The following is a 27,666-nucleotide window of genomic DNA, read 5'->3' as shown; positions in this document are numbered from 1 at the left end:
GAAACTATATACCGACTTATAGAGATATATATACCAGACATTGAAAGGGAGTTGTGGGGTTGGTTTCCATCTCTGTCATGTGATTATCACAAGATCAATCTTGCACGAAATTCTCACCCCCCAACTTCACCAAGGTATTAATCCAGCACATGAAAGTGATTTTTCACATTTAATAGGTGGTACCATGATGGCCAATGTTGTCAACGCAACATCATTAGACAACTCGAATTCAGGATTTATAATTGCATCTGAAGAAAAAACTCATCAGTACATCAGCTAATCATTTACCATTTCATTCAAGATTCCCAAAATGAGGCAGCTAATCCTTACAATTTACAAGCGCATGCTGCCAGACACAGCTAGTTCTAGGGCTGAACAGTAACCAGCGCACAGCATCACACCTTCTGGCCTTCTTCATAACTTAATAGTTCGTATGCCTGAGAGCAATTCATCAGTGCATAAACAACCCCGACTCATATACAGTGCCAACGTCTTAAGCTGGCAGGTTACAACTCGGATTCACAGAGACAAAATAGCCACATCACCACATAGCTGAAAACCACAGTTGGTGATGCTTGCAGCATATTGCTCTAATATTGTCTCGCAAAAAGGGGTTTCGGATGTTTCTTCATGCGCAGGGTGCTGGCAGTGCATTCAAGGAGAGACGACGTCAATCAGCCGCCTGCCCTGTGAAAATTCCCATCGTATAGCTGTCCTGTGAAAATTCCTGCAAGTAAGGCACGGATTAGCAAACCCAGGGTGGAAAGGGAAAACTGAACATGTCAACAAACTGCATGAGGGTATCAAAATCTTACGAGTTGACTCAATCGAAGTTCAGCATTATTTTCAGGCTCAAGATTTGCATTGTCTGAAGGGCCCAAGTCCTTGTATTCTTGCAGATCTTTCTTCAAGTCCTCTACTGGCAATTGGGCATAAACTGCCAGGCGAGGCTTGATCGAACCTGGTTCATCTCCATCGCCGCATGAGGTCTGACTCTGCAGGAACTCATCACAAATGGCCAAGTTTTCTGCTAGTTGCTGAGAATCTAACAGAAACTGGGAATCACCTTCCCACAAGTTTGGATCTTGTGATGGTGGATTATCTCCATCCTCAGGTTTTTCAGAGGATGGATAGACGGCATTTTCATCAGCAGCTTTTTCTTCCATTTTTATTTCACAATCTCCGTTTTCCTGCATATCAGTTACCGACTTCATTATTCAGTTACCTTAAACACTTACTATGTTTTATTTGCTAACTCAACTTGACTAGAACGTATAATGCATAGAAATACAGCGATATGAATAGGCAACTACCTGATAAGTATTATGTTCATGGCTATGAAGGGCTTCCTCGTCAGCATTATATTCATTATTAAGAAGAAACTCTTGGTTACTAATACTACTAATACGTTCATCTTCTTCTTCCGCGGTTGGTTCAGGGAGGTCAGTAAGATCTGCTTCAGCAACTGTAGTTTGCATCACATCTGTGTTGGTTAGCTCTAATGCACTCTTTTCCCCATTCTGTTGCTGGAAAAATAATTTGGAGACAACATATTCCCCATTCTGCTCATCTTCCCCAGTGCCTAGATGATATTGATGCATCACCCAGTTAGTCTTCTTGGGCTTCCCACCCTTCACAGTACTCATATATAGCACCATTATTTTCTTACAGCCAAGGTGCTGTCCATCAACCATTACTGGCTTTGTCTTGCCTGTCTTGTGCCAGCGAACATCGGCAAGATCACTAGTGTTGATCTTTCTACGCTTCCTAGTCCCAGTGTTATATGCTTTAAATGTTCTGTGGAAGAAGTGTGATACACTTCCATCTTGCTTAACGCCTGAAAAGGATGAAGTCAATTCAACAGTAATGCAAAGCAACAAAGCAGAGCAGAGAAAACAGATTAAATTTCTCAAAAGCACACTTCTATTGCCAAAGCTATAAAAAAGGTGCTTTATAAAGGAAGTGAAGTCCCCATTTGAAAAAAAAGGACCTGAACTGAACCAGTCTAGAGATGCAAGGCGTCATAGCAGATTTGTAGAATGTTCCTGAGTGACATATGTGTAAAGGTAATATATTGAATGAAAAAAATAATGTTATTGCCAACACCGAAAATACTGCTAGATTTAGTAGAAATGCTGGGCCTTGGGTTTGACTGAAAAAGACCAGATAGCAAACACAGGAAGATATCTGGGTACTTCAAAGATTTAAACTGAGGGGAACCTGGAAGTTTCTGTGGATGAGTGTAGCAGATACCATCAGCTTCCTTGACTGTTGGAATAAATTCATCAATGAATGGGTGAGGTTGAGAACCTGCTTTGTCATGTTTTGCCAGCAAATGCCCAAGCAATTCCTGGTCAGACGGATCAAACTTTACACCCTTTGGCAAACCAGGCCACTGGTGAACAACCTGTAGAGAAACCTTAATTCATCAGAGGGTTGCAGTTTACAATACACCTTAGTACCTTACTGGGCATTACTTATTAACAATACTAATCCGAGTCTCAAAGTGGGAAAACTCAAAAACTTTAGTAACAATATATTCACACAACACTTGATCTGGAACATGAGAATCACAAAGTCACAGAATTATAACAGAATCTGTTCAGCTTTAGGAAGAAGTGATTGCCTTATTAACATAGACCAATGAGCAGAAGGCTGGATAAAGATTAACAGTAATCGCTCAAACATTAACTATATAGTTTTTTTCTCTAAATCCTGTATTTAAAATAAGCATGAATCAGCCATTCAACCATAATAACAACAAAATGCTAATGATATACAGATGCACCACAGCTAGTTCAATTTTGGATAATAGAAATGCAAATGCACAACTCTTACATCACTGTTATCAATGATGTGGCTGCAATTCGGGCACTCCTTAGTTGGGTTGCTCAACCATTTTTGTTTACTGAGATCCCGTGACCCAGAAACGTTTTTTATTTTCGAAGCAATTCTTTGGCTATCAATTAGCCAGGATGTCCTGCAGAAATTATCAGCAGTAGAGTTAAGACAGATGAATACAGAAAAGTTGCTCCACAACTCCAACATTACCACAACTTCAATGCATATTTATGCATCTATCAACAGCATTATAACCACAAAAAGGAAGAACCAAAGGCTGGCACAGGAAAGGGGATAATTTCATATTTTCTTAAACAGATCCAGTCAGTCTTGTACAGGTACAAAATGAATTTGATTTGGAATCTGACAAGCACACCGAAATACAAATATATGTACCACTAATGCATAGTTCCTCAATATATCTTTCGTGCTAATATTGATCAAGCATCTTGTTTAGACAATACAGGACCAAATTCGACTGCACTACTGGCTTCTGGCTACGGCGTAGATCCAAATTAAAGCGCTGCTAAGCTGAAGTCAGTTCGAAAGAAACATTTTTTTTACCGAGGAACCATGACACTGGTAAAACTAACGACCAATAACAATGACTGAAGTCAAGTTTGCGTGCAATGCTAATTGGATAAATAGAAGAAAACGTTGGAAAGTGATCTTTAATTAGTCACGCTGAACGATGGCCATCCAAAAGTTTAAGATGGACACAACAGCGGAGTCAAGGGTGACACGGTGAATGAACTCCTTTGAAATTCTTTTAAAAAACCATCACCGGGGGGCAAAAAAAAGCCTACCTGAATTGCTATCGAACAAAGTGTAAGTTCTTTAATTGCTATCAAACAAAGTGCATACATACTGCTAACCTGGAATAGAAACAAATGTCTCCATTCAACTAAAACTAAGTGTATGTTCTTTAATTGCTAAGGACAAAATGCATACATAGTGGTAACCCGGTATAGAAAAGAAATGTCCCTCTCAACCATAACCAATGCAAAAACGTCATCTTTCTGCCGGGCAATTGCAAGCTTAACTGCAAAACTACAAAGCACTGACGCAATCCAACTATGGACGCCGCAGCACCCAAACTGATCCTGCCTTCCATGCACATCCCAAGCAAGAACGTGCTACATTCACATAATCGAGCCGTGATCCTAACGCTGAGCTTCACAAGCAAAAAAAGACGACGCCTTTGGATCCAAACCCCTAACAGGACGACGCCTTTCGATCCAAACCATTAACAGAGTGATCGTTTTTAACTGCAAAAATCCCACCCTTCCGACGCCCAAATCGTGCATCCATTAAACCGCAAAAAGTAGTGGTGAAAGGGGATATCGACCCCGCAAGCTCCCAGACCCCAAAGGGGCGCCACTTTCTAATCCCACCGGAGCTCGACATGAGAAGGGGATAGGAAACAGCCGGCGCCTCCTATCCCGACCTTGGCAGATCGCATTCCACCGCGGCGGGTCGAACCATCGGAGAAGCGCGGCGAGGGCAAAGGTCTACGCGATCGGATCGAGGAGGGGCGACGCACCCGGTCATGGCGGCGGCCGCGTGCCCGGCGACGGGCGGCGACTTCCTAGGGTTCCGGCGGGGGCGGGGCCGGGAGCGGCGTCTGGAGTCGAAGCGGATAGTGGTGGGATTGTTTTTTTGAATCGGAGTTGACCACGGGGTGCACGCGGTATACTACTGCACCCTGGGCTGAGACACGGTGCGTGGACGTGGGTAGCTGGTCCTCGTCCGTCCGATGGCGTGTGGACGGTCGGGGTGGCGCGTCGTGCGTGGTCTTGGCCCACGGGGGTGGGTGCTCCGCGTGGGTCCTGATTGACTGTGCTACTGTGTGGGGTTGACCTGGTCTTCGGCCCTAGTCGGTTGCTCGGGTGGGACCGTGAAGTTGTGTTGGATGGGCTATGAGTTGTACGGGTGAACCCATGGGCCTGATGAGCGGAATCATATCATCCCGAGCGTCGATTTAACATGAGGCAGTCACGGAACTTGAACACATCAACTCAGGTCAAAAAATTAATCGTGACAAGTCCTCAGTGTTCTTTAGTAAGGGATGCCAGAAAACCTGAGGGAGGAGGTTATGACTTCTCTCGGTGTTACTAAAGAAGCCTTAAATGATAAATACCTTGGCATGCCGTCTGATGTTGGTAAATCCAAAAATGGTACTTTGAAGTATCTCAAAGATAAGAGTCTGGAAGAAAGTACAAGGGTGGCTTGAAAAGTTGTTATCAGTTGGAGGCAAAGAGGTGTTGATCAAGTCTGTCGTTCAAGTTATTCCGGTATACTCAATGTCGTGCTTTAAACTCCCAAGGGGCCTTTGTGAACACATCAATTCGATCATCCGCAAATTCTGGTGGGGAAGCAAGAAGGAGTTCGAAAGGTTGCATGGGTATCTTGGGACGTAATGTCTAGACCAAGATTCATGGGAGGTCTGGGTTTTCGTGACCTGGAACTATTCAATTTAGCACTTTTAGCTAGACAAGCTTGGAGGGTGCTTCAGGACCCAAATACACTAAGTGCTAGAATTTTGAAAAGTGTATACTTCCCGCAATCATTGATTTTAGATGCATCTCTGGGAAGTCATCCTTCACAGATATGGCGATCTGTGCTTGAAGGAAGAGATGTACTTGCCCAAGGGCTTATACGCAGAATTGGTAATGGGTCAAGCACTGATATATGGCAGCACAATTGGCTTCCGAGAGATACAACGATGAGGCCAATTACTTCACCACCGATCTCAGGGCCTATTCTGGTTAGTGAGCTAATCGATCATACGGCTGCTAGCTGGAAGGAGGAGCTAATCCGAGATACTTTTTTGCCAATGGACGCTGAAACTATCCTACAGATACCTTTATGTACACGACAGATTCAGGAATTTTGGTCCTGGAGCAAGGAGAAAAAAGGCATTTTTACAGTTCGCTCTGCATACAAAATGTTGGTTCACACGAAATTTACTAGAGGTAGCTGGTTGGAGGAGGCAGCGGGATCTTCAACTAATGAACAGACTGCAAAGGACTGGGTCGCTCTTTGGGGTACCCAAGTCCCAGCCAAGCTCAAATTATTTTTATGGAGACTCGCTCTTCATTCTTTGCCAACGAACGATGTCAGAGCACAACGGCAAATGGCTAATAATCCGAGGTGTAGCTTGTGCGGCATGGAAGATTCTTGGAAGCATGCACTATTGGAATGCTCACCCTCCAGATGTGTTTGGGCCTTGGCTGATTCAGATATGGTAGAGCACATGGTGCATACAAATGAGGGCCACGCCAGGAACTGGCTGTTTTCTCTGAAAGCGTCATTGTCACATGTGGAATTCCTGCAAATGACAGTCACTCTTTAGGCGATCTGGTTTGCGCGACGAAAGGCTATCCACGAGGCGGAGTTCCAATCCCCTATGTCAACTCATCTGTTTATTCAGAGGTTCATCGATGATCTAGCTCTGATTGAGACTCCAAGGAGACACACCCAAACAAGTTCAGTAATTGCTCGCAGTGTCCGCGATCCATGGGTTCCTCCTCCGGCGGGGTTCTCAAAAATAAATGTTGATGCTGCTGTTTCTTCCCACCAGGGGAGGGGTTCGGCTGCTGCTTTATGCAGGGATGAGAGGGGTCTGTTCTTGGAAGCATCGGCAATGGTCTATCCTTTAACAGATCCTCCAACGCTTGAAACATTGGCATGCAGGGAGGCTTTATCTCTGGCTCTGGATTTAGGTGAACACCATCTTTTCATTGCTTCGGACTGCCAGCCCGTGGTAAAAGAAATTGAAGAAGAGTCTGGAGGAAAAAACGGAGCTATTATCAAAGAGATTCGGGCTAGGAAAGGTGAGTTTGAGGCCTGCAGGTTCCGTTTTGAGAGTAGGAAGAGTAATTTCGAGGCTCATCTGCTAGCTAGTATGCTATTTCCCTTGATTTATGTGTGGTTTGGCACCCCACATGACCTTGTAACTATCCCCCTGAACATTCTGGGTTAATATATATGAGGGGGGTTTTACCTCAAAAAAAAAGTCGCGGAACTTGAAAGAAAAAATTGGGCAGGCCAGACTAAGGGAGAGCACATTTTTTTGAAAATATTATAGGCATCGGTATATGGTACAATGTTACAAGATGGAGTGACCACATCTTGTCAAGGCATTCCACCGTCAACCATGAACCATCAAACTATTAAGTTAGCTCATACAAAAAAGTTGAGATATAAGACATGAAAATCAGCTTTTCGATTCTTTATGCTTCTAAAATCTGTGGTGTCATCTTCATAGATGTTGTTCTTCCAAATCAAGCAATGACAATAAATGATCTTCCTCAACTTCAGTTATCTCATGTATTTTTCTTTTAATAACCAAATAAGTTCTTCTCTGATTCTGTTTTTCCTTGACCCAGACTACCTACATTGCAATATGTATAAGATCAGGACTGTATAAGATGTATAGAACTGAAAAAAGATCAAGCCATTAATTATCAATTTGGGAATTTGGGGGAAGATACCAATTTGCCTGCTTCTGTGCATGTGCATCCATGCATGGGTTCATGCCTTGTGCGAGCAGTGGGCCGGCACGAGACCGCGGCCGCGCGGATGTCGTCGATCCTCTCGCTGCAGGCTGATGCCCCCTATCTGCGCGATGCAAGATCCACGAAGTGAGAGAAATTCCGGTGGCCGACATCTCCTCCTTGCTCCGTGAGACGACGACGGGAGGCTGCTGCTCTGGTGTTCCCTGCTCCGCGGTTACATGCTCGAGATGCAGAGAGGACAGGGGATGCATTGCGTGCATGAGAGGATGCATCGCCTGGTTGAACTCTAGTTGCGCCGGGCTTGGAAGATGCATAGGTAAAAAAGTTGTCAATTTCCTGGGCGGGCGACAACACGGTTTGGCCCCTACAAAGCTCAGCCCCAGACGCGGGGTGACAATTTTAGTAGTCAAAAAACACGGTAAGTTTGTCTTGGTTCATTTTTTTGGTCACAAAATTACCATGTTTATCAACCTCGGGTGAACTAAAGTTGCAATGAAAAACGTTCGAATTGCCATGTTTAAAATTCGAACGTTCGGGATTTGCCATTCTTTCTATATGACGCTCTGTGAGTGCTCCAACAAAATATATTGACACTGTGCGTCCAACAGCGCAAAGACTATATCTCACTTACAATGAGTCTTTCTTCGGTCTCACCTGAAGCGTCTACAATTAAAGCCGGTCCATTCGTGCTAAAAGAAACAGGAATTATCCTGAGATCTCCTGGTGACGCATAGCGCTACTAAGAACTGGGCCACCATGCGGTTCGTGTAAAACTAGCAGGTCGCGGCCTCGTTAAATAAAAAGATCCGGTTTCCCTTGGTTTTAAGCTTTTGTTTTTTCTTGTTTTCAACAGTTTTTCTGTGTTTCTTTTCTCTATTTTCACATGATTTTTCATACTTTCATTTTTTTATTTGTTTCTTTTTGTTTTCCACTAGCTTTTTTCTTTTCTTTCCTTTTTCTCCATTTTTCTCTTTTCTCCTTTTTCTTGTTTTTATTTGTTTTCTCTCTGATTTTCATTGTTTTTCTCTACTCATTTCTGGTATACATCTAATGCATTTTTCTAAGACACGTTTAATATTTTCAAATACAAGATTAAGATTTATTAAATACATCGTCAACACTTTTCCTATATTTATTTATATATTTTAAAATGCTTGATTAACATATTTTAAAAAGTCATTTTTAATATATGATCACCAGTTTTTTTTACATTTTTTCAAATACTTGATTAAAAAAATTCAAATACAAGTTTAACATTTTTCAATACAAGGTTTAAAAATTTTATATACACATTTAATATTTAACATTTTATCAAATTCTTGATTAACATTTTTTAGATACTAGAATAACATTTTTTTACAAGGTCAACATTTTTTGAAATGCTTGATTCAAAGTTTTCAAATACAAATTTAATATTTTTGAATACATGGTCAAAAAAACTCTATACACATTTCACATTTTTTAAATGATTGATTAATTTTTTTAATACAAGTTTAATTTTTTTAAAACATGGTTAACATTTTTCTATACACATTAACCATTTTCAAATACTTGTTCAACATTTTTTAAATGCTTGGATTAACATTTTTTAAATACATGATCAACTTTTTTCACATACATTATATATCTTTGTATACATTTTTTGTATACTTTTTTGTATACATGAGAAACATTTTCTATATGTACATTTAACATTTTTAAAATACCTGATTTTTTTAAATGTCTTTGTAACATAGTATTTATAATATTTGCAAGTATAATGAAATTAAAAAAAAAGAAAAATCATGAAAAAAGAACAAAAAATAAGGCAGGGGCCTCCCGCGCACTGGGCTGGCCCATACGCTAGTGCGACTGTAAGGCGCTTTAGCGAATCGGAAGGTTGCCTCGCTGTAAGCAAGGTATAGTTGTGCCTGTCCAAAAGCCGCTTCACACCCCTAAAAAAAGCCGCTTCACAAAGGAGGTGACCCCCTAACTGGGCCGGTCCAAAGGAGGGGTCAAACCCGCGATGCCCAAAAAATCACCCAAAAAGTGGAGAGCAACTAACTTGAGGTTACCCCTTGTGGGGGCCCTTCAAGGGTCATTTTTGGTGATGAACATGCCAAGTGGCGTGTCTAGCCTCCGCCACATGCCACGGGCTGGGCATTTATGTTGGATTTTTAATGCAATTTTCGTGTTTTAGATGAATTTTTTGGGGTTTTTTCCTTTTCAGATTTTGTCGGGTTATCCTTAGCTTTTAGGAAAAAAATGCACGGAAAAATTGTGCTTCCATCAGAAAATACATATTTGCTTCCGCGAGAAAGAATAGTTGCATTACTCGAGAAAAAAAATTGGTTCCACCAGAAGCACGGATTTGCTTCCGCTAAGAGCATAGCTATGCTTTTTGAAAACGAAACAATTATGATTCCATGAAAAGCACATATTTACTTCCGTGAGATGCACAAGTATGCTTATTTATGAAAAAATATGTGCTTGCATGAGAAGTACAAATTTGCCTCTCATGGAAGCACAATTTTTCTTACATGAGAAGCTCCCAAGAAAAAGGAAAAAAACACAACCTGTTCTTTAGAAAAAGGTTAAAAACCGCAACCGTGCTTTCGTGTTCTGATTCTTTCTTCCCTTGTTTGGTATTCACTCTTTTGAGCGAAACCGGTTTAATCATTTTTTTGGTAAATCTTTTTTTTCATTTATGGTTTTTTCTAGAAAAGAAGTTTGTCAAAACTTATTAACATGATATCTAATTTTGAAAATCTCGACGCGAGAAATGCAGTAGTTAAGACGTTCGAGATTTGGACGCATGACTCAAAAGATAAAACATTTTAAATAAACAAATATAAGAAAAAAGTTACGATAGGTGGCGCACATGCTGTGCACACTTGTCAACACCTGAGAAGATGGTGTGACCTTTGCAAATGATACCCTTAATTATTCATTTCGTAAAAAGTGTTGTGCGCTAGCGAGGTCTCAAACTCGCAATGCCCCACTCGTGAACTAGCGTTTCTAGCCATTGGTGCTGATGAGTTTTTTATGACGGATCCGCAGCATGAACCTTTAAGAACCAACTAGAGCGGCAGAACAAGCCTTTTTGAATTTTTCGAACAAGGAAATTGTGCACAAATTTTTTTTGAAATTCACAATAGATTTTTACAAACGTGGGCAATTTTGAAAATTCTGAAACAATTTGACAAGCGTGAACAGTTTTCAAATTACGAATATCTTTTTTAAAATGTGATTTTTAAATGTACGCATTTTTTTGGAAAAGGTGAACAAATTTTAAATAACATGAACGCATTTTGAATTCTAGTCTTTGAATATTTGAACATTTATTGGAAATTGCAAACGGAATTCTAAATTTCAAACAATATTTTAATAAGTGAAAAAATTGGAAAACACAAAAAAACAAATTTTGAAAATCTATTTTTTGTCTTAAATTTATGAAAGAACAAAAGGAGAAACAAAAATAACGAAAAAGAAAAGAAAAAGAAAAACCATAAAGAAAACCCGCTCCAAGAACCTTTTGGAAGGTTCCCAAAACCGGTCAGTGACCTTCCAGAAGGTTCCCAGAACCGAGATTGACATACCTCAAAAACCAATAAATAGCCGACCCAAGCAAATGGTGGGCGATGTGATGTAGGATGGAACCCTATATGGCCGATCTTTCACGAAAGGAGCGGATCCCAACGAGGAACACAAAGAACACGAGGGGAAACACGAGAGAAAACACGAGGGAAAACACGAGAGAGTCACTCAAACCAACAAAATTAGGTCACATATATGCTAGATCCTCGAAACATAAAAGGAGATACAAGATCCAAGATCAACAAAGGACGATACAAAGGTAACCGGTTCCTCTCCGTGAGGAGGTCTTGAGGGGTCTTCCCATGAAGTGGTCTTGAATCCAAGGTGGATCTTCTCCGAAGAGGTAACGGTCCCTCGCAATGGAGTAGATCCGGATGGATGGGCGAAGCTCTATCTCACATATGAGCTAACACAACGCTAACCCTCAAATGGTGGAGGTGAAGGATTATATATAGTCTAGGGCCATGAAGGGGTAAGTGAGGGCGAAGGGGTACATGGGCTCGACCCGTTACACTGTGCGCAGACAGGTGGTGTCGGACGTCCGACGGGTGTCGGTCGTCCAGTCGTCGCGGGCATCCGGTCGCCTGATACGTCTTCAACATATCTATATTTTTTGATTGTTCCATGCTGTTTTATTATCAATCTTGGATGTTTTATAATCATTTTATAGTCATTTTATATCATTTTTTGGTACTAACCTATTGACATAGTGCCTAGTGCCAGTTCCTTTTTTACATCGCAGAAAATCAATATCAAATGGAGTCCAAATGGCATGAAACTTTACGATGATTTTTTATGGGCCAAAAGGAAGCAGATGGGCCCTGGCTGCACCTGGTGGGTGCCCCGAGGGGGGCACAACCCATCGGGGCGCACCAGGAGGCCCTGGCGCGGCCCGGTGGGTTGTGCCCACCTCGGGTGCCCCTCGGACCGCCACTTTACTCTATAAATACCCCAATATTTCCAAAACCCTAGGGGAGTCGATGAAATATTCATCCAGCCGTCACAGGGTCTAGAATCACCAGATTTGTCGTGGTTTTGTCACGACAGATGTCCTCGTGAAAGGACTTAGTCATGGAGCCATCGCGATGGGTTAGCTTGAAGGGGTTAAAGCGAACAAGGAACGCGAGGAATTATACTGGCTCGGCCCTTTACGATGAAGATAAAAGCCTACGTCCAGTTGTGATGGAATTGCTAGGGTTCTGATGACCAGGGAGCGAATCCGCTTTGCCTGACTCTCGAGTTATTGTTTGTTGTCCCTAAACCGCCACCGGTTCGTCCCTTTATATACACAGGTTGACGCCCGGCGGTTTACAGAATCCCGGGGCCGGTTCATAAAACGTGCCCGGCTCGGTTTCTACCTTTCCTTGCCTTACAACACAAGTTACATATCATATGATGGTTTATGTCTATGGGCCCTAATCCGCCTTTGGGCCCTGGGACTTCATGTTAAATCTCCTCCGTTAAGTGCCATACTTCCTGACTTCATGGGCTTCGATCATGACTAACTCACTGTGGGCATAACCCGGCCCCTCATGAGCCGGCTTATACCTAGTAGTAAGATCTCCAACATTAGGCCCCAGATTGATTTGAACTTGTTCATGTCAATCTTCAACACTTAGATAAATTCCTCCTTTCGCACCTTCGCATAAATCTTGTAAACCGCCATGACGTCATCTTCCACATGCGTAATAAACCGTCATGACGTCACTTGTTATTAAAAATTGAATATACCTCACCTTCATTAATAAGCCTCCGACAATCGAGGCGACCGCTCTGTCACATATCCAACTTTTGGGCTCCTCAATTTTCGTGCCTGTCACTTATCCTTTCGCCTTATAAATAAGATCGGGGGGGGGTCCTTTTCATTTTTTCCTCTCACCTCCTCGCTTCTTCTTCCTCGTGCCGACCTGATCCATACGCGCAGCCGCCGTCGTCAAGCTCCGCCCTCATCTTCACCTCCGGCCGCTGCATCAACCTGATCATTCCAGAAAAACGCGACGCGCCTCCGCTGCTTCAACAGCTTCGGTAAGTTCCTCTTCCCTTCCTCTGTAGATCCGCTAGGGATTGCAAGTTCTTCTGTGTTCTTCGCTGTTCCTTACGGATTCTTCGTAGTTTCTCCACTGCATCCTCTTTTGATCTAAAAGAAGTATGAAACTCACGCGGTAGCTGTTTCGTATCCATTCCAGATGCTAGTAGATCCCCTTTTCTTGTACAAAGGCCTCCTTAGAGCTGATGAACTCCTCTGTACTGGTTTTTAGGTCTAGACTTATTTTCCTTTTCCTGATATGTGGTAGATCCAAATTCCAATGTAAAACTGTGAAACTTGTTTTTCCTCACTTAGTCATTTTTGCTTCAGATATGTACTTTCATTGTCTGCGTGGGCGGTTTATCTTTTAGAAAATAATCTGCCATATGCCATTAGTCCCCTTGTAAACCGCCAATCGCTTTACCATTTATAATAACATCAACCTCCAGTTTAACAATCTTGCATGCTCGAATACCTTTCCCTTAATCTGCTACGCTTTACGCTTGTCTGTCATGAACCTTAAACCGGCATTTGATCTTTCTCCAGCTTTTCATTTGAAATGGCCAAACAATTTTATGCCTGTACCTGGGTCCCTTCCTGGGTTACTGAAGAGCAACTAGATGGATGCGTCAGAACTGGCGCTTTACCAAAACAAAGCGAAATCCACTGGCGAGTTCCCGGTCCAGAAAATCCTCCTACCCCCAAGGATGGCGAGGTGGTAGTATTTGTTGATCATATGAGCCGTGGTTTTAAACCGAACGGATCCAAGTTCTTTCGTGATGTGCTTGCCAGCTTCTAGATCCACCCTCAAGATATTGGACCCAACTCTGTGTCCAATATTTGCCACTTTCAAGTGTTCTGTGAGGCCTATCTACAAGAAGAGCCAACCGTGGAATTGTTCAGGGATTTTTTCTACTTGAACCATCATACTGAATTTGTAGACGGGCCCAACACTGAACTTGGCAGAGTCTCCATTCAGAAAAGGAAGGACGTCAGCTTTCCCCATGCCAAACTTCATAGTCATCCCAAAGATTGGAACCAGACTTGGTTCTACTGTAAGGATACTTCCCCTGATGATGAGAACCCTCTGCCGGGTTATCGTGCTCACTGGCTTACCAATACACATCCCTTTCCGCAACGGCCGACTTCCAAGGAACGGGCCACATATGCACCACAACTTGCCAAGCTCAGAGCTTTTACAGCTAACAGTTTGACTGGAGTTGACTTCGCTCGTTGCTGGATATCTTGGAGCATTTTACTGTTAAGCCGTCGCCCCGGTTTAATGTTTCAGTACACAGGGGACTTAAAAGATCCTCAACGACATATTGATATTCAGCTAACAGAGCCTGAAGTCACTGAGTCTGTTAAGAAAATATTGGATGAATCGGTGGCTGTCTGCAACAAAACAGGGCTTAGTCCCTTCTTCGTTTCCAATAAACTGCCAGCTATAAGACTTGCCTCACTCCTGTTTTGTACTTGATATTCTCAACTGTGTAGTCTTTGATATCCTTTGTCTATCTTTTAACAGGGTGACGACCCATTCTGAAAGAAGAAGCTGCGGGATAAACCGGCCAAGACCCCTCGACCAAAGACGAAGGTTGTTAAAAGACCTGCCAAGAAAAAGGCAGCTGAACCCATCAGTTTAAACCTTGATGACGACCTTGATGATCCGGACATAGAGGTAGAACTTGACTCTCTTGGTTCATTTTTCATACACCTCATTGACAATGATTATTATCAGGATGACGCTGAAGGCAGCCAAGCTGATGACGCAGAGGTAATTATCCTTTCCTCCAGTTCAGACCCTCTGCCAACACAAAAAATCCGTCAAGCAATCCGGAAAGTAAGATTTTCTCACCCCCTAGCTCACTTGGACCCAAACTTTCTTTTGAAGAAGCAGCAACAGAAGCTCACCGCACAACCCAGCACAGCGGCCAAGTAGTCACTTCGGCCGGTTTACCAAACACTCTGGTTCGGAAACGTCGATCTGAGGTCTCACACACTTCCGATACTTCTTATCCCAAGGCGGGTTATTTCCGACAACCTCTTAATCCATCTGATTCAAATTATCAGGGAATGCCTCATTCGTCACCTAGCGAGTCAACAGCCACACAGCTCCCTCCTCTTAAGACCGTTCCTGGGTAAATACTTTAAACTTAATCTTTTGACACTTTATACTTGCGTGTTATACTGACCTTTATATCTTTTCCATTCAGGGCCAAGGCCAGACCCAGCAAGAAAGCTCGGGTAACTAAACCGTCTGATGACCATGTGGTTGTTGAACCGGAGGGAACTCCAGAACCGGAAGGAACAAATGCTGATGCCATGTTTGATGATCCACCCCCTCAAGACCATGATTTTGTTGAACAAGTAGAAGTTGATGCAACAGGTCATGCTGATAAACCGGCAAGCCCGGTCCCAACTGATGATAAACCGTCAAGTCCAGCTAAGGCTGCTGATGAATCGTCAACTCCAGTAAAGGCTGCTGGTGATAAGGAAGATGATATTATAATTACTGGCATTGGCCACACCACCCCTGGCAATCTTGTTGCGTTATCAAAGCATAGTGCCAAGGAGGAACTCTCTGCTATGGGCAAAGGCAAGTGGAGCACAGACTTGTCAAGCTACGCCCACCTCAACGCCCAAGAACTTCATTCTGGTTTCTTAAACCGTCTGTACACAAACCGCGACTACGAAGCCGGTTTAGTGAATCTGATGAAGGAGCCATATGAGGTAACTTCATAACTGTTTCTCTCTTATGTACAAGTTCAAGTACCAACTCCAGTAGTCCCCAAGAGCCGATTTATCTTTCCAAGCTGAATTGGGACTTTAACCAATGTTACTTTGAGCAAACGTACATGTAACACCCTCGATGCGACTATAGCTCCCACGTGTCGAGGCACGACTTAGAGACATAATCGCATTGAAGGCATATGTCGCAAGTGAGGTAATCTTCACACAACCCATGTAATACATAAGGGAAAGAGATACATAGTTGGCTTACAATCGCCACTTCACACAATTACATGAATAAAGCATTACCTCAATCAAATACACTCATGGTCCGACTACGGAACCAAAATAAAAGAAGAACCCCAAATGCGACAAAGGTCCCCGATCGACCCCAACTGGGCTCCACTACTGATCAACTAAAACAAAACAACATAAAGGACAAGATCTTCATTGAGCTCCTCCTGAGCTTGGTTGCGTCATCTGCACGGTTCAACGGCACCTGCAAACTGGTTTTGGAAGTATCTGTGAGCCACAGGGACTCAGCAATCTCACACCCTCGCGATCAAGACTATTTAAGCTTATGGGTAAGGTAAAGGTATGAGGTGGAGCTGCAACAAGCGACTAGCATATATGGTGGCTAACATGTTCGCAAAAGAGAGCGAGAAGAGAAGGCAAAGCGCGGTCGAGAAACTATGATCAAGAAGTGATCCTGGACTACCTACGTCAAGCATAACTCCAACAACCGTGTTCACTTCCCGGACTCCGCCGGAAAGGGACCATCACGGTTACACACGCGGTTGACTCATTTTAATTAAGGTCAAGTTCAGGTTTTCTACAACCGGACGCTAACAAATTCCCATCTGCCCATAACCGCGGGCACGGCTTTCGAAAGTTCAAATCCCTGCAGGGGTGTCCCAACTTAGCCCATCACAAGCTCTCACGGTCAACGAAGGAATAGACCTCCTCCCGAGACGTTCCGATCAGACTCGGTATCCCGGTACTCCAAGACATCCTCGACAATGGTAAAACAAGTCCAGCAAGACCACCCGATGCGCCGACATCCCGATAGGAGCTGCACATATCTCGTTCTCAGGGCACACCGGATAAGCTAAGCGTACAGGAGCCGACGTAACCCAAGTTGCCAAGGGATGGCCCTGCACGGTGCTCTGGGTTGGACCAACACTTAGACAAGCACTGGCCCGGGGGGGGGGGGGGGGGGTTAAAATAAGATGACCCTTGGGCGCGCGACCCCCAAGGGAAAAGAAAAGGCTGGGTGGCAAATGGTAAACCAAGGTTGGGCCTTGCCGGAGGAGTTTTATTCAAAGCGAACTGTCAAGGGGTTCCCATTATAACCCAACCGCGTAAGGAACGCAAAATCCGGGAACATAACACCGATATGACGGAAACTAGGGCGGCAAGAGTGGAACAAAACACCAGGCATAAGGCCGAGCCTTCCACCCTTTACCAGGTATATAGATGCATTAATTAAATAAGATATATTGTGATATCCCAACAAGTAAACATGTTCCAACAAGGAACAACATCTCCATGTTCCAACAAGGAACAAACTTCAATCTTCACCTGCAACTAACAACGCTATAAGAGGGGCTGAGCAAAGCGGTAACATAGCCAATCAACGGTTTGCTAGGACATGGTGGGTTAGAGGTTTGACATGGCAATTTGGGAGGCTGACAAGCAAAAGGTAGGCATCGTGGCATTGGCATAGCAAGAGCGAGCAAACTAGCATAGCAAAGATAGTAGTGATTTCGAGGGTATGATCATCTTGTCTGAAATCCCGCAAGGAAGAAGAACGAGTCCATGAAGAAGACAAACGGACGTAGTCGAACAGTTCCTCACAAACGCGACGTTATCGGAACCAACCCGAAGAAGCAACACCGGAAAAGAAGCACACAACATAGTAAACGACCACGACAACAACATGGCACGATGCGCAAACAAGTATGATGCATGTCCGGTTTAATGAGGCATGGCATGGCAAAGTGCACAAACAATCCTACAAATTAAGTGGAGCTCATTATGCAACGGAGTTGCATATTGAAGAAAGCACCACATGACTTATTTAGTTCTCTCTCGTTTATGTACCCAACAATATTAAATGTTATTAAGCATGGCAAGAGGTGAAGCACAAAAAAAACTACCTATCTAGGCAAGTTTAAATGAGGCCGGAAGCAACGAACAACAATTCCGGAAAATCCTCATATGTATAATTTAAGGTTTGGTACTGTTCTGCCCTAAACATTATTTTAGAGTTGTTAAACATGCAAGATGAGTGCACCATGTTAAACTAGGCAAAATTCTACCCCATTTACATATAAAGCTTGTTAAATTCGGAGTTACGGTTAATTAGTTATGAATTAAATCATTTTAACATGGCATAGGAGCAAATTTAAACAAACATCATTTTAAGCATTTCAAACATAAATGAAAGTTGGATATTATTAATCTACACAAAATTCTGAGCAAGTTTCATATATAAAACATTTTAATCCGATGCACAGTTCATGAGTTATTAAATGCATGAACATGAGGGTCTAATATGTAAAACTGGCAATCCCTGGAATAATAGACAAATTCACAGAACAAGAAAAAAAACATGATCGGGCTGAATCTGAACAGTGCACTGGGCAGCCCAACAAGAGTAAAAAAAAACAAGAGGAGGGGGGCGCTGGGGGTCGGCTCACCCAGTGGGCCTTGGCCCGGTTCGCTGGAGAGGAGGCAGGCCGAGGCGGGGGCTGCGTTGGGCCGGCAAGGATGATTGGGCCGGCCCACGCGGGCGCGGTCAACGGAGGGAGCAGATCGGGGCTCTCCCGATCCCGACCGGGACGAAGCAGGGGGGCGGCCATGGCCGGCGTCAGAGGTGGCCGGGACCGGGCGGAAGGTCACCGGCGGGAGCGAGATGGGGTGGATCCGGCCGGCCGGTGTCGGATCCGGGCGCCGGCGAGCTGGACGAAGCTCGGGCAGGGCACTGCGTGGGGAGGCGGCGACGGTGGCGCTTGGTGGCAGCGACGGCTCGAAGGCGGCGGCCGGAGCGAGGACATGGCGGCGGCGGGCGGCGGGCGTGGAGCAAGGAGGCGCAGGGTGCCTGCGGGCGGCGGCGAAGATCCGGGCTCGGGCGGGCCGGCTATGGGCGCCGCGGGCCCGCGCGGTGGAGAGAGGCGGAGGTGACAAGTGGCGGCGCCTGAGTGGAGAATAGGGGCGGCGGAGCTGACGTGGCGCCTTCTGATTGGATGGAGTGAGGTGTCCGGCGGGTTGGACATGTCCGGCGCGGCGAGGACGCGTCCGGATGCGCGGTGGTGGGGGATCTAGGGTTTCATCCGCGAATTGATCCGAAATTTCGGGGAGGGGTGCTCTTTTATAGGTAGAGGGAGTTAGGAGAGTCCAAATGAGGTGCGGTTTTCGGCCACGCGATCGTGATCGAACGACCGAGATGATGGAGCAGAGTTAGGTGGGTTTTGGGCCAAATTGAAAGGGTGTTGGGCTGCAACACACACGAGGCCTTCCCGGTCCCTCGGTTAACCGTTGGAGTATCAAACGAAGTCCAAATGGTACAAAACTTGACAGGCGGTCCACCGGTATTAAACCAAGGCCGCTTGGCAAGTCTCGGTCCAATCCGGAAATGTTTAATCCCCACACACAAAAGAAAGGTAGAAATGACCACCGGAGGAGAACGAAGCGCCGGATTGCAAAACGGACAACGGGGAAAATGCTCGGATGCATGAGATGAACACGTATGCAAATGAAATGCGCATGATGACATGATATGCAATGCATGACACGCAAGCAATGACAAGGCAACAACAGCGAATAACTGAACGACACCTGGCACATCAGTCTCGGGGCGTTACAACACTCCACCACTACGAGAGGATCTCGTCCCGAGATCTAGAATGGCACCGGAGGGACAAACGGAAGAGAAAGAGAAGAGGTAAAATTAAGTTGCTTCTTTGACAAACGAGTGAAACCAAGGAACCTTGAGAGGTTAAATAGTTGGAAAGAAGAATACAACAGAGATGAACAAAGTTGAAAACACTCCGTTAGAAAAGAGGAACAAAGAACAAGGAAGAACAACTTTGGGCAGCACTCCGGTTGAAAAGAGATGCAAGGCTTGATAAGGTGAAAAGAACTTGAACAAAGGGACACAATATTCCGGTTAAGCAAGATAGGGAAGGAATAAGAGTGATATAATTTGGACAGCACTCCGCCTGTAAATGGAAGGAATTGAACTTGACAAGATGAGAGGATACTTGAAAAGAGGACACAACACTCCGGTTAAAAGGATAGGCATGAAAAGAACATGATCTTAGGCAAACGAGATGATGGGTTGCGAAGAGCAATATCAGTAGACCTCCAGGAGAAAGAATATAATAAAGATATTGAGACAAACAAATATAGAAGACAATGCCAACTTCTGCTACAAAAGAGCTTGAAAAGGTATTTTTAGGAGAAGGGTTGAACGGAGTTGTTGGAGAACCAACGACGAAAATAATAAGATTGATATGGCCTTATGGAATACATCTCAAATTATGAGGTGACAACCTGCCACTCACGGGGAAAAAGAATTGGATTGATAAGAACAAGGAGATGAGAAAACCTATTTCACCGGGAGGATAAATGAAGAACTTGGGTCATTGGTAAGCACTGTAAATAGCAACAATCCTTAGGGAAAGCTTAAGGTGAAATATAACCCAAGGTAACTCCAATGACGAGATTGATGGATTTAAAATACCTCATTCTTAACAACAAGTGAATCATGAAACATGAACTCAAATTATCAAGAATGACATAATACCACCTCAAATGATACGGTAGAAAGAATTGCACTCCGGATTACAGGATGAAGAAAGCATGAGCTCCTCAGAAAAGAATCTCAATGAAAAACTTCTAGACGGAATTAAATCCTTTATGAACCGACATGTAGAATCTTCATGAAGAACTCCGGTAATGAAAGGATAACGAGAAGAAAGAGAAGTTGCAAACACAAGGTGAAACCTTGTAATGATTTAGATGAACCTCCGTGGTGATATAATTACGAGAGGTAGGAACTCCGGGAAAGATAAGATGAACAATTGAGATCAAGAATTTTGATGAGCCTCCGGAATAAAGAATTAATCACTTGAATGAAACAAGAATAAGAATTACATTATGCTTATCCTTCACCAATTAAATTGATGACAATCAATGGATTTGGCATACTACTTATTCTCGTAGAGAGCATTAAGATAGATATAGCGCCAACTTTGGAAAATATTGAACGAACCACCGGTAGAATTGAAATAATGAATAAATTGATTAGGAAGAGAAATCTTGAACGAATCACCGTAAGAATTGGAAATGAACGAAGTAAAGATAAAGAAACACCGGGAAGAATTAGAGAACGAATGAAAATACTTGATGGAAATTAGATCCACGAGAACAAAAGATCATGAGCTGATTAGAGAATATTGAATGATGCACCGGTGAGATTTGGGGAACGAGAGCTGAAAGCTGAGAATGAACAAGTCTTCTGAAATGATGGACTCCGGATAATCAAACTGAAAATACCCTTGAAATGCTCCGGATGGGTGAAAAGAATTCTCACAATCGAATATAATTATGAGAGGATGGCAACAAGGTGGAATCACGAATCTTGAAGAGAATGGAGCAATATATGGAGGAACAAACCTTCTTCGGTCTTCAAAATCTGAGAATGACGACGAGAAATACCATCATGACTTATTTAGGCACTCCGGAAGAATCAAAATGAAGAGGTTGAGCCCACGATGAAAAGAATTTGAAAGGTTTTAGAGGAGGACATTTGACTGATGGCAATTCATTCTTACGTCAAAACTTTTGAAAATAATTTGAGAATAACTCCGGGAAAATAAGAAGAGTCAGGTAAGATCCTGGGAAAAGACCTGTGGGTTAAGGCCCACTCAAAAGAAGCACCGTTGAAATGATTTAAAGAGAGAGATTGCACCGGTTGAATTAAATGACTTGAATGAGATAACAACCTCGAGATATCTTCAGCACTCCGAAACAAATGAATAGCGAGGAGTGGATGATTAAGAGGTGCACCGGCATGAGAAAGCATTGAAATGAGGAAGGGTATGATCAACAAAGCTTGACTTGAAACCACCAGAGAAGAAAAAGAATGGATAATGATGAACTAGAAGCTTCGTTAAAAATCTTCATGAGAATCACCGGATAAGAACATGAAGAAAAAGAATGGAGAGGCTTCATATGAATAAAAGGATACTTGATTAAGAAATCTGAGTCCTTAAAGAAAAACAAGGGAGGGAGGGCGGTAAAAAACAAAGGCAACTTGGAGACGGATGAAACAAACACCGTTGAGAAGAATTGATAAATGATCTTGCCAATGTTGAAATGATCGGATCCACTTTGAGAGAAAACACGCCGGTTGAAAAGGATTGACAACACAATCTCGATTATCATGAAGGATAAGTATTCGCATAGGAATATGAGAACACCATTTGGAAAAAGGTATGGAATCAACATTTGACTTCGAAGCAACTCGAATACCACAACTGAAAACAAAACAAAGGATTGGCTTGCAAAATAAGCCAGAACAAACATATGATAGAGATTTCGTCCGAAGTTTTCGTGGTGGGGCCTACACGGGCTCGATCGTACAGCACCATCATGTACAAGGCAGTGCACATGACATACGAAGCGTCCCCGAGTCGGCATAGCCAAGGACTCTTTAAGACACAACGAGACCACTGTAAAACCGACCGTGAATAGGTGGACCACTAGACGTCGAACCCCAATTTCATATCATACATCTGTCGGAAAGATATCCTAAGAGCTACTTGAATTCCCACCTATGAAACTCCCGAAATTTTCCGGTTATGCAATCAGGTGTTGGGGATACAGGGGAAGCATAATATCTCACCCAATTCTAGCAAATCCTACATCCAGCTGTATCCATCCTTCAACACATAACCAAGAAACCTTCGGAAATCGTCTACCTCAACCTTCGAAAAGCATCCGTTATACAAGTTATGGCGATACTCCCGAACTCCCGCCCCAGTACTGGGTGGCGTCGAGGTTATCTCACCAACGAACTGCATAAAAGAGATTTTTGATGTCGGCGTACTAAACTCAGGTATTCCAGAACTGCAATGATAAAATTATGACGACAACACCTCAGAGCTCAACTCCCCGGGACACTTCCACTAAACCCCTGACAGGAGGCACCAAGACAATGTTCTCATCATAAAACCATCGGAACGATTCCAAGATACCCGCGTGATCCTAAAATTTTTTTAGTGAAATTTCAGAAGAGAAGAGTCAAAACTCTACGTCAGGATGCCTTACCAGAGTGATGAAGGGACTGAGGAGTAAAAAGAATTCCTAAACTCTCCGATATATAATTCCTAGAAGACTCAAAACATTTTTCTAGACACAACTCGGCTGCTAAAAACGATCAAGCAATGGGGCTCCTAAGGTCGGGGAAGGCTCTGATACCAACTTGTAACACCCTCGATGCGACTATAGCTCCCACGTGTCGAGGCACGACTTAGAGACATAATCGCATTGAAGGCATATGTCGTAAGTGAGGTAATCTTCACACAACCCATGTAATACATAAGGGAAAGAGATACATAGTTGGCTTACAATCGCCACTTCACACAATTACATGAATAAAGCATTACCTCAATCAAATACACTCATGGTCCGACTACGGAACCAAAATAAAAGAAGAACCCCAAATGCGACAAAGGTCCCCGATCGACCCCAACTGGGCTCCACTACTGATCAACTAAAACGAAACAACATAAAGGACAAGATCTTCATCGAGCTCCTCCTGAGCTTGGTTGCGTCATCTGCACGGTTCAACGGCACCTGCAAACTGGTTTTGGAAGTATCTGTGAGCCACAGGGACTCAGCAATCTCACACCCTCGCGATCAAGACTATTTAAGCTTATGGGTAAGGTAAAGGTATGAGGTGGAGCTGCAGCAAGCGACTAGCATATATGGTGGCTAACATGTTCGCAAAAGAGAGCGAGAAGAGAAGGCAAAGCGCGGTCGAGAAACTATGATCAAGAAGTGATCCTGGACTACCTACGTCAAGCATAACTCCAACAACCGTGTTCACTTCCCGGACTCCGCCGGAAAGGGACCATCACGGTTACACACGCGGTTGACTCATTTTAATTAAGGTCAAGTTCAGGTTTTCTACAACCGGACGCTAACAAATTCCCATCTGCCCATAACCGCGGGCACGGCTTTCGAAAGTTCAAATCCCTGCAGGGGTGTCCCAACTTAGCCCATCACAAGCTCTCACGGTCAACGAAGGAATAGACCTCCTCCCGAGACGTTCCGATCAGACTCGGTATCCCGGTACTCCAAGACATCCTCGACAATGGTAAAACAAGTCCAGCAAGACCACCCGATGCGCCGACATCCCGATAGGAGCTGCACATATCTCGTTCTCAGGGCACACCGGATAAGCTAAGCGTACAGGAGCCGACGTAACCCAAGTTGCCAAGGGATGGCCCTGCACGGTGCTCTGGGTTGGACCAACACTTAGACAAGCACTGGCCCGGGGGGGGGGGGGGGGTTAAAATAAGATGACCCTTGGGCGCGCGACCCCCAAGGGAAAAGAAAAGGCTGGGTGGCAAATGGTAAACCAAGGTTGGGCCTTGCCGGAGGAGTTTTATTCAAAGCGAACTGTCAAGGGGTTCCCATTATAACCCAACCGCGTAAGGAACGCAAAATCCGGGAACATAACACCGATATGACGGAAACTAGGGCGGCAAGAGTGGAACAAAACACCAGGCATAAGGCCGAGCCTTCCACCCTTTACCAGGTATATAGATGCATTAATTAAATAAGATATATTGTGATATCCCAACAAGTAAACATGTTCCAACAAGGAACAACATCTCCATGTTCCAACAAGGAACAAACTTCAATCTTCACCTGCAACTAACAACGCTATAAGAGGGGCTGAGCAAAGCGGTAACATAGCCAATCAACGGTTTGCTAGGACATGGTGGGTTAGAGGTTTGACATGGCAATTTGGGAGGCTGACAAGCAAAAGGTAGGCATCGTGGCATTGGCATAGCAAGAGCGAGCAAACTAGCATAGCAAAGATAGTAGTGATTTCGAGGGTATGATCATCTTGTCTGAAATCCCGCAAGGAAGAAGAACGAGTCCATGAAGAAGACAAACGGACGTAGTCGAACAGTTCCTCACAAACGCAACGTTATCGGAACCAACCCGAAGAAGCAACACCGGAAAAGAAGCACACAACATAGTAAACGACCACGACAACAACATGGCACGATGCGCAAACAAGTATGATGCATGTCCGGTTTAATGAGGCATGGCATGGCAAAGTGCACAAACAATCCTACAAATTAAGTGGAGCTCATTATGCAACGGAGTTGCATATTGAAGAAAGCACCACATGACTTATTTAGTTCTCTCTCGTTTATGTACCCAACAATATTAAATGTTATTAAGCATGGCAAGAGGTGAAGCACAACAAAAACTACCTATCTAGGCAAGTTTAAATGAGGCCGGAAGCAACGAACAACAATTCCGGAAAATCCTCATATGTATAATTTAAGGTTTGGTACTGTTCTGCCCTAAACATTATTTTAGAGTTGTTAAACATGCAAGATGAGTGCACCATGTTAAACTAGGCAAAATTCTACCCCATTTACATATAAAGCTTGTTAAATTCGGAGTTACGGTTAATTAGTTATGAATTAAATCATTTTAACATGGCATAGGAGCAAATTTAAACAAACATCATTTTAAGCATTTCAAACATAAATGAAAGTTGGATATTATTAATCTACACAAAATTCTGAGCAAGTTTCATATATAAAACATTTTAATCCGATGCATGGTTCATGAGTTATTAAATGCATGAACATGAGGGTCTAATCTGTAAAACTGGCAATCCCTGGAATAATAGACAAATTCACAGAACGAGAAAAAAAACATGATCGGGCTGAATCTGAACAGTGCACTGGGCAGCCCAACAAGAGTAAAAAAAACAAGAGGAGGGGGGCGCTGGGGGTCGGCTCACCCAGTGGGCCTTGGCCCGGTTCGCTGGAGAGGAGGCAGGCCGAGGCGGGGGCTGCGTTGGGCCGGCGAGGATGATTGGGCCGGCCCACGCGGGCGCGGTCAACGGAGGGAGCAGATCGGGGCTCTCCCGATCCCGACCGGGACGAAGCAGGGGGGCGGCCATGGCCGGCGTCAGAGGTGGCCGGGACCGGGCGGAAGGTCACTGGCGGGAGCGAGATGGGGTGGATCCGGCCGGCCATTGTCGGATCCGGGCGCCGGCGAGCTGGACGAAGCTCGGGCAGGGCACTGCGTGGGGAGGCGGCGACGGTGGCGCTTGGTGGCAGCGACGGCTCGAAGGCGGCGGCCGGAGCGAGGACATGGCGGCGGCGGGCGGCGGGCGTGGAGCAAGGAGGCGCAGGGTGCCTGCGGGCGGCGGCGGAGATCCGGGCTCGGGCGGGCCGGCTATGGGCGCCGCGGGCCCGCGCGGTGGAGAGAGGCGGAGGTGACAAGTGGCGGCGCCTGAGTGGAGAATAGGGGCGGCGGAGCTGACGTGGCGCCTTCTGATTGGATGGAGTGAGGTGTCCGGCGGGTTGGACATGTCCGGCGCGGCGAGGACGCGTCCGGATGCGCGGTGGTGGGGGATCTAGGGTTTCATCCGCGAATTGATCCGAAATTTCGGGGAGGGGTGCTCTTTTATAGGTAGAGGGAGTTAGGAGAGTCCAAATGAGGTGCGGTTTTCGGCCACGCGATCGTGATCGAACGACCGAGATGATGGAGCAGAGTTAGGTGGGTTTTGGGCCAAATTGAAAGGGTGTTGGGCTGCAACACACACGAGGCCTTCTCGGTCCCTCGGTTAACCGTTGGAGTATCAAACGAAGTCCAAATGGTACGAAACTTGACAGGCGGTCCACCGGTAGTAAACCAAGGCCGCTTGGCAAGTCTCGGTCCAATCCGGAAATGTTTAATCCCCACACACAAAAGAAAGGTAGAAATGACCACCGGAGGAGAACGAAGCGCCGGATTGCAAAACGGACAACGGGGAAAATGCTCGGATGCATGAGACGAACACGTATGCAAATGAAATGCGCATGATGACATGATATGCAATGCATGACACGCAAGCAATGACAAGGCAACAACAGCGAATAACTGAACGACACCTGGCACATCAGTCTCGGGGCGTTACAGTACATTAGCTCTTAACCTTGTGGTCGTGGGTTCGAGCCCCACGGTGGGCGCTAACTGTCATGGTTTTGTGACGGTAGATGTACTCGTGAAAGGACTTAGTCGTGGAGCCATCGCGACGGGTTAGCTTGAAGGGGTTAAAGCGGACAAGGGACACGAGGAATTATACTGGTTCGTCCCCTTACGATGAGGTAAAAGCCTACGTACAGTTGTGATGGAATTGCTAGGGTTTCGATGACCAGGGAGCGAATCCGCTTTGCCTGGCTCTCGAGTTATTGTTTGTTGTCCCTAAACCGTCCCTGGATCGTCCCTTTATATACATAGGTTGACGCCCGGCGGTTTACATAATCTCGAGGCCGGTTCATAAAACGTGCCCGGCTCAGTTTCTACCTTTCCCTGCCTTACAACACAAGTTACATATCATATGACGGTTTATGTCTATGGGCCCTAATCCGCCTTTGGGCCCTAGGCCTTCATGTTAAATCTCCTCCGTAAAGTGCCATACTTCCTGACTTCATGGACTTCAATCATGACTAACTCATTGTGGGCATAACCCGGCCCCTCATGAGCCGGTTTATACCTAGTAGTAATATCTCCAACAAGATCCAATCTAAACACCATCACGGAGGGGTTCACCACTTTCATTGGTGCCTCTCCAATGATGCGTGAGTAGTTCTTTGTAGATATTCGGGTCCGTAGTTAGTAGCTAGATGACTTCATCTCTCTCTCTTGATCCTCAAT

General features: G+C 44.6%; 1 protein-coding gene across 1 annotated transcript; it reads right to left on the bottom strand.

Annotated features, from left to right (window-relative positions):
• Nucleotides 1-272: 272 nt before the first annotated feature.
• LOC125521745 (SUPPRESSOR OF GAMMA RESPONSE 1) lies at nt 273-4,559 on the bottom strand. The gene is made up of 6 exons (XM_048686811.2): nt 4,385-4,559; nt 2,839-2,980; nt 2,221-2,407; nt 1,314-1,837; nt 816-1,190; nt 273-727 (listed from the first exon to the last, which is right to left on the bottom strand). Exons 1-6 carry the CDS (start codon nt 4,390-4,392, stop codon nt 671-673), a joined length of 1,293 nt encoding a protein of 430 aa, XP_048542768.1. The 5' UTR covers nt 4,393-4,559; the 3' UTR covers nt 273-670.
• Nucleotides 4,560-27,666: the final 23,107 nt, after the last annotated feature.

The sequence above is a fragment of the Triticum urartu genome, chromosome 7A (genome assembly GCF_056163025.1).
Source record: "Triticum urartu cultivar PI428250 chromosome 7A, HENAU_Tu73, whole genome shotgun sequence".
Taxonomy (NCBI): Eukaryota; Viridiplantae; Streptophyta; class Magnoliopsida; order Poales; family Poaceae; genus Triticum; species Triticum urartu.
The sequence above is the reverse complement of the archived record's forward strand: the minus strand, read 5'-3'. Positions and strand labels throughout refer to the sequence as shown.